This window comes from Cupressus sempervirens, chromosome 10 (assembly GCF_028749045.1).
Source record: "Cupressus sempervirens isolate cs-2001-9-10 chromosome 10, ASM2874904v1, whole genome shotgun sequence".
Lineage (NCBI taxonomy): Eukaryota > Viridiplantae > Streptophyta > Pinopsida > Cupressales > Cupressaceae > Cupressus > Cupressus sempervirens.
The window spans coordinates 461,025,120-461,033,841 of record NC_143127.1 but is presented as its reverse complement, the minus strand read 5'-3'; the positions used below and the strand labels follow the sequence as shown (position 1 = coordinate 461,033,841).

The 8,722-nt window shown below is 33.1% G+C and overlaps 1 protein-coding gene across 3 annotated transcripts in view; it reads right to left on the bottom strand.

The window, feature by feature from the left end:
- Window positions 1–3,592: 3,592 nt before the first annotated feature.
- LOC149534691 (membrane magnesium transporter-like) overlaps window positions 3,593–8,722 on the bottom strand; it is an 81,165-nt gene continuing 76,035 nt past the window's right edge. For all 3 annotated transcript variants that reach the window (XM_089805447.1, XM_089805449.1, XM_089805448.1), the window contains one exon: window positions 3,593–3,898. In XM_089805447.1, the coding sequence (XP_089661573.1) occupies window positions 3,805–3,898 (94 nt within the window). In that variant the 3' untranslated portion in view covers window positions 3,593–3,804. The remainder of the gene's footprint in view (window positions 3,899–8,722) is intronic.

The window sequence follows — 8,722 nt, the reverse complement described above, 5'->3', positions numbered from 1 at the left end:
CTTTATAAACTACAAACCCGAAGATTTTCACATGGGTAACTTCAAATACACACTTCTTGAGCTTATGTAATATCCCAAATTCATGACACCTTTGAAAAAAAAAAATCAATCTAAATGATCCTCTTTATTTGAAAATATAGACAATTAATCTAAGTAGATCAAGACAATTACATTTACCAACCCTTTAAATGTGATTTTCATGGTTTTCTGGAATGTCTCTCCTAAATTATCTAGAGATTGAATGGCATTTAGCATTAGACAAATGTTCCCCACTTAGTGGTGAATATTATCTTATGTTGGTCGTCCTTAGGTACCTAGAACTAATTACATCATGAGAAACCCTCTAGTAAATAAAACATTTTTTATTCAATAATAGCTACAAAATCTGCTACATTGATGGCAAGGATGGTCTTTCAAAGAAGCCTTGTTAAGATCTAAAAAATATACAGACGACACCCATGTGTTGAGTTTAATTGGATAGATAATTCACGAGTCACACAAATTTTTCAATTCATATGCCATCAAATACTATTTCTGGATCGATTATTTTTTTTTATCTGATTCACTTCTATCCCTTCAAATCATCATAAGCCCAGCGTATGACTCCTTAATATTTCTCACATATAGACCCAATTCTTTCTCTGTTAGCGGTTGATAAACCACTTTCAATTTCATGTCACTCTCAACCTCTAGATCTTCATATTTCTTTTGGTCAGCTGTAAACTTTGTCATCATCACAATAAATAAATTTTAAAAAAAAGGTTATGAAACCTTAGGGTAGCATCATATCCAACGTACATCACCCACAACTTTGATGCTTGACGATTAATACTCTTGTTGCATTTTCCTTTTCTTTAGTTACCTTTGGAATAGGGTGACCACCAAAAATTATATTAGTTGCAAGACTGCTGGCTTGGTAGTTCCCAAAAAGATCGTTCTCAATAAAATGATTAAGGACGACCTCTTCCTCTTCAATCATATCACTCGTTTCTCTTCATCTTCTAGCATCTCAATGCAATACATCTACTCTACAAGGTTGTGATCCATAAGTTTCAAACTTCAACAAATTTTCATAAATTTTTGTCTTCGACGATAAGGTTAGGAATAAAAATAAGATGTGATATAAATTATTAAAACAAAATATTTATAACGATCATTGATTGGGCTGGATTTTAGAATATTGAATAGAAATGAAAAATGGTTGTAATATTTTGAAGTTATTAAATAAAATATTAAAATGACCTAAACGATTAAATCATTTAATTTGTCATTGATTTTACATTTAAAAATATTAAAATGAAGCCAAAAATAAATAAAATAATTTATTGCTATATTTTAAATTTAAATTCATTAGTTGCATATTAAAAAAATCAAAACATTACCTCTTTTAAAATATTTTTAAAATATATTTTTGAATTTTCAATTATTTTAGAGACTAATATAATGTTAATGTATAATATAAGTTTTTATTACTATTCACTTTTTCATTTAATGTTTCGAATCATTTCAAGATAGTAAAATATTAATTATTTTATTTCTATGCAAAGTTTAAATTAAAAAATTATAAGACAAACATAATGATTTTATAAAAAAAATTGACAATAATCTTTTAGCTTCTTCGAGAGTGTTTATATATTAGGGACACAATTTTATTTTGAAATCAAATTCAAGGTAGGCTCGATGTCTTGAAGTCTATCAACTGGGTCAACAAACTCCAATGGAACGTATGAGACAATCATAATGTGTCAACAAAGTTACTGAAGATACCATCAAAAAGCATGAACAAGTAATCAGCGAGTAATAATCAATGTTCATTGAAATTAGCAAACAAAATTTATCATTTTTTTTATTTTTTTGTGTTGTAAAGTTAATGAACACACAAACTTGTTTGAAAATATGTTATATAATTTTCTGATTTTTGTATATTAATCATGCTTTAAAAAATAACACTATTCTCTCATATTGTTCTTCTACTTCATTGTGCCTATTTTGAATTCCATTGATCTGAAATGACTATCTCTACAATAAACAAATTATTTATTTTCATTATTTTGACAAAAGTGGCAACCAAAAGAACGACTGAAATACAAGAAATAATTTGTTTATATAAAAATTTGATTATAGAGATAATTATTTCTTATCCATAGAATTTAAAATAGGCACAATGAAGTACAAAAACAATTTTATTTTAATTCTCATAATATTGAACAAAATAATACAATTCAAATTAAAATATATTTAAAATAAATTTTCTCATTATTTACTAATAGATAATTTCATGCATTGATACACATTTTATCAAACTAATAATAAAATATATATACTTATTACATCTCACCGCTTACTAGCAGAATAAATTATAGTGAAACACTCATCAATTGATGAGCTTAAGGGGATTTCTAATGAATGGTACATAAGGCACCACACTTGCTTGAAGTTTCTGCAAAAGGATTGCAAGCAGAGTGGGTTTAACCATGGAGGCAACTCTGTAGACAAGCGTGCTCGAGCTGAAGTAGTGTTGGGATGGGGTGAAACCCCAAGAAGTCTTGGTGTTTCACCTCTATGAGCATCACCTAGATGCAAGGAGTCCTAAATATTCTATTCGTTCTCATGAGAGAGAGATCCATGTGAACCACTACACATGAAAAATGGGTTGAAGAGTTTTAACTTAAAAACTGCACAGTTGAATCCTGATAGCAATATATATGATTGTCAAAATTAGAATGAAGGTAAGAGGTTTTAGTTAGCACACACCATTACACACTATTCCTTGCTGTTATTGCAGAATGCTTCTCAACATTACTTGGCATCTTTCGATACTATTTCTAACATCGCAAAGTTGTGCTTAATGTGCATCGTAAAACCTCAACAGGTTGTGATTATTTTTGTTAAATGCCCATAACCTTATCTTGTGAATTGATTCCATATTTTTCTCCTACATTTCCCTCTTCCCACTATACCTAGTTGAGTTTGGCACACATGTACAAGATATAGACAAGAACAGTCAAAAGGTTTGTGTACAGTTATATTTTCTTAATCTTCCACCTAATGATACTTATTAGTCATTAGGTGGAACTTCAGCAGAACATATGAAGTATCATTCTGATAACATCATATTTAGAGTACAACATATCACTAGAAAAAAACTTCAACAATCCAGTCAAACTGTTGTTTTATTAACTGATACGTTCAATGTTTAGGATTAGAAGTGTTCAAATATTTGATGGTTCACTTCAGGGATTGCCACCTGGGACCTTCCAAGAACCAAAAAACAAACCAATAAAAACCATCAATACGTAGCTTTCTTCTGTCTAGAAGAAACAAACGAAACCATGCATGATGTGGCATTAGGTGTGCAACTCACAAGAAAAGAGCAAAAATATTAGATATAAGATTACCAACACAAATACTAGAAATAAGATTACCGATAAGACTAACAGAAGATTGAGATGATCAGATGCTGATTTGTGTTTGTGTATGGTATGAATGCCCAGTATATAACGAAATACTCTCTTAGACAGTAATTTATGTTAAAAATATGACAAGCACCACTTTTTCCAAAAATGCTCTAAATATAATTGCAATTTTCCAATTGGCAAGAAGCTTGAAAATACTTCAATTAAGACTACAACAAAAGTGTGACAGTGGTAAAAGAAAATGACCATGAACACAAACTAGCTTCCAAAGGGTAAGAAAATGCGAAATCCAGTTAAGGATCACAAACTCAGTGGTGTTTCCATTAAGATTTTGTTGTCCTAATTTCCAGCACATGAAAAATCAAAACAGGAATTGATACAGACATGTTTAGGACTTCAATTTTGTTTCCAATTCCAGTGGGAAAACTCTACCCCGGTGGTTGAAGATCATAAAGTCAAGATTCTCTGGGAGAGAAACTAATCTGCACAGATCCCGTTCATTATTTGTGTTAGCATAACATACTGCTACTACATAAAAACCATAAATATTTTACTCAATGCAGTAAAAACCAGAAAAATTGGGAAAGCGAAACAATGAAAACAACTTTTCAGACCATCTGCATTGTTTCAACAGTGGAGAGAGGATTAATCTGTCTCAACTTATAAAGTACCATGAATAAACATCAAGCAGCATGTATAAGGTTTAGTTCCTTTTTACTAACAAAAGTTCCTGCAGTGATGAATTGAGAGATGTGACTTGCTGCATCGTTTTTTAACCTTTGCTTATTCCTAACATTATTATTTATTGATTTGCTTAATGGTATTTTATGATTTATTATTTGTACGCTCATTTATGGAAAATAACTCAAGACAGTTGGAAATAGAAAGTTTCTATGGTAGGTGTGAGCTTTATATGTGCATATGTCTTGCATGTTATTTGCATGTGCATGTGATGCGCCCTACTAGGAGGATTTCATTTTTTTATGTTCAACATACATCACTCTGCAATTAAATCAAGTTAATGTAAGAAAAAAAAAATTACTAGTTCAAACCCACTTTCTTGCTTCTCTACAAACTCTACCCAAAGAAGACAGAGAGTACTTGTTATAGGGTACTTAGATACCAATCTACAAGTAGATTCCCTCAAGGTTTCTAGAACATATATTCATACCCATCTTGGGACTACGCCCTTAGGGTCTCAAAAATACATGCCTTAGCCTATATTGGGATCCACCCACACTGTGAGGAATTACTCCAGCTGTTCCCTACAACCTATCTGTCCTCAAAAGGGGCTATGGATATACCAACTTTGAAAGATAAAGCTAATATATATATATATATATATATATATATATATATATATATATACACTTTTATGTATTATCACAAATAATATATATGTTTATATATTTCTGATTTGTTAATATATATTATAAACTGATACCAAAGCTATTTCATATGAACTGGACGACATATTGGCTCTTATTCCTAATAGCATTCTGATATAATATTCTGCATATCATATTGATTTATAGATAAGTACAGCATATCAGTATGCTGTCACACAATGCCTGCCAACAATAGAATATAATTTATTTTCCTTTCTGATCTCTTCCTTCTAAGGAGTATCAAATATATTTTCTAATCTTCAATCCTTCCATGACTGTCTTCTGTATGGTGAATGCTAGATACAATTTATGATCTGATACTTCCATCCTCCTTTGGTGAAGTGTTGAAACATCTCTTATACTGAAATCTTACAAAAAGCACACTTCCCTGACAACTCATGTCTTCTTACCTCTTCATAGCAACCCAAACATCTGATCACTTGCGTTTCCTCCATCGATAAGTTATCCTTAATAATAGACATCGCAATCTTTCATTATGAGAATATATATGTCATCACTGTCTATGTCAACAAAACTATTCTCTGTCTATTTAATCAATATATATCCATCTGCTTATCAACTATTCTTGATGACTAATCTTCCAACTAGTCAATAGTAATGTATATTATTATTCATAACTTCTCCTAGTCATGGATATAATCATCATCGTGCCTTATCATAATAGCTCAATTCTTCATGAGTCAAACAACATAAATCATTGGTTGTCATTAGCGATGATTTCCCAACAAATCACTCTCTTTAGTATAATCATTGTCTTCATATATAGTTGATGTTTGATTGCTGCTAATCTTAACTATTCCATGCCTTCATAAGTTAATCATGTACGTGGACCATAATATCATTTATTGACAGGATATATTTGGTGCTGACAAGCTAACAACTTGATGATTCTTTTAATATTCAATCTGTCAACGTTATTACTTAATAGTGTTTGTAATCCTCGTCCTTGATTATGGACTGCAAGCTGTTCATGATTTCTCTGTATCATTCCACGCTACTGGACTTGTGATTCAGTGGCCTCTATGATACACAATGCTTCAGAAGTTTCACTTACTGTACATGGTTGATTTCTGCCAGACAATGACTATTGATTGGTTTAATAACTTAATCAATGATAGTATAAATATGCTCTTGTAGACTTCCATTCTTGAGATTACCGATTATTTTATATCCATTGGCAATAAAGGAAAGTTAATGCTTGTCTGATCTATCTTAGTATCAAGTATCCCAATCACCATATCAGACTTCTTAATTCTTGCTATTTTGTCTCTTTAGACTTCACAAAAATTGAAATACTGGATTGGCGTGACGTGAAAAGGATGGGTATAACACAATTAGGGAACATGATAGCATGTGTCTTGCATGTTAAGCCTTGCATGTGCATGTGCTTGCATTTGTAAACTCTAAAATTACACGTGTTAGGATCGGAGATATAAATTGACATTATTCATGTTATTCATGTACCATTATATTGTCAGAATTGCTCCAAAATCCAACTATCATGTGAAGTCTACTAAAAAGGCATCGCTTTGCAATTGTATTGCAAATTGTTATTACTGTCAAATATATTGGGTTGTGCTTTGGAATGTAGGATTTTTCTGTAATATCCCCTTTTGTAAATGCTCTCGTTTTTGCCCTAAATCACAAATTCCAAGTAGAAGTAGAATAGAATTAGTACCATCATGTACCTGGTTGAGATCCTGCAACATGTTAGGAAATCACTGATACATGATCCAAAAATAGATCTTCCTTATTTGAGACATTAATAGCATACACAATATCAACTAAGGTTAGGAACATTAATTTAATCATAAGATATATTTAATTTATTGATGGAGTTCAACCCTAGGAGAGCTAGGATAAGGGGCATATTAGGGTGCCATAACCAATTATCTACCCTAGGACCAAGAGCAGAAGCAACCGCTCTTGGCCTTATGCAGATATATTTAATTTATTAGTGGAGTTCAACCCTAGAAAAGCTAGGATAAGGGGCATATTGAAGTGCCATAATCAATCCTCTACCCTAGGATCAAGAGCAGATGCCATCACTCTTGGCCTTATGTGGCCCTCTTCCATCAATATGAGGGGGTTTACCCACTAGGAATCCATAGCCAATCAATCCTCTTCCCTAGGCCCAATGGCAGACACCACCCATCTTGGCCTCATGTGGCCCTTTGCCATCCATATGAAAGGGTGTACCTAGTGAGGAATCCATATTCCCCTCTTTCATAAGCTCTCTTATCTCCCTTCCCATGATTAAAGCTCCTTAACATAGTGGAAAACCAAGGAAAGAGTTTGAGGAAACTACAATAGGGTATCCAAAGCATTGTTCCCTTCTAAGCCCAAAAGTGGGGCACTCTTTGTCATGTCCCCTTTTCAAATAATTAAAAATAATAATTTTTGTCAAGGCGGGCAGGCCCAAGAAGATGAAGTTTTGAAAAAAGGGGGTTAATCTTTGGAAACCGTTGGACTAATAAATGAAAATTATTATTAAAATATGTTTCATTAACCTCTCTTGGACGTGAGTTAGGGTTATGCCCTCTTTTAAGGGGTTTGGAGGCATTTTGGGCTGATTCCAGAACTTGATTTTTGCACATTGCTTTGTTGTTCTTCAGAGGCTGCCAAACCTGTGGAGAAGGAGACCCAAGAACGGGAGTTTGCAGGTTTCCAGGAAGGCTAAGGACGGGAGTTTGAAGCCATTCCATGTGCATGCTCATGCAGAGTTTGCCTTTGTGCTGAACAGTGCAGATTTGTGGATTTTCGAGTGTTTTTTTGTAAGAGTTTGGTGTTTCCAGTTGAGTATTTCATATCAGTTTGAGTTGTTGTTGTATTTCAAACTTTTAGATGTTAAAATAGAACTGAATATATGTATTTGGATATGATTATACTTCTGTGATAGATTATTAAGTTTTTGTGGTGATTCCAGGCTATTTTGTGCTATTTTCGGGAGCCCGATGAGCATTGTTTTGTCCTTTGTTTGGGAGCTATTGTGTGCATGTTATACAGATCTAGAAATGTCATTTAATAGGCTGTTATGCTGCTCAAATTTCTGTAAAAATGTCCGCTTTCAGATTTATTAATAATAGGTGAAGCTGTGAAGCTAAGATCTGATTTGAGGCTTGAAATATCATAAAAAATCAGAAAAGGGACATTTCAGTGGTATCAGAGCTATGATCTTGCTAGCCTGAGGGTTTGTAGAAGTTTGCATGTTAGTTTTGACAACTACCCAAATCTTGCATGTCATAATTTATGGTTGCATGTTGCTTCTAATCAGCTGCATGTCAAAATTTATGGTTGCATGTTACTTCTAATCATTTGCATGTTAGATCTTGGTGAGTTTGGTGGTTGCATGTTGCTTCTAATCAGCTGCATGTCAAAATCTATGGTTGCATGCTACTTCTAATCATTTGCATGTTAGTTCTTGGTGTTTGAAGAAGTTATAACCTATTGGGGTTACACTCTACTTTATCCAGAATGGACAGGTATAGTACAGAGTCTCAGAGGACACGATCTTGGACAATTGATATCCAGCGTCAGAACAGTAAGAAGGATGGTTATTTAGACATTCGAGATAAACTTAAGAAAATAAGCCATGACATGTCTGAACAGTTGGTTGAGCACCACCGTATGATGAATGACATGATATCCGACCCAGCTAAGGTGGATAAGTTGACTAGATTTCTATTTGGCAGTTTTTCTCACAGGGCAGATGACACAATTACCAAGAACTTGCATGAAGAGTTTGAGAAACTAGCTTATAGCCAGGTAGAGGTCTCAGATTCTACTTCGCCACAGGAGGTAGTGAGAAAAGATATTACGCAGATTGATAGTAATGGTCAACTTGATACTCAAATTGAGAGAATTGTATACAGGTCATCAAAGGGTGATGTCACAGGT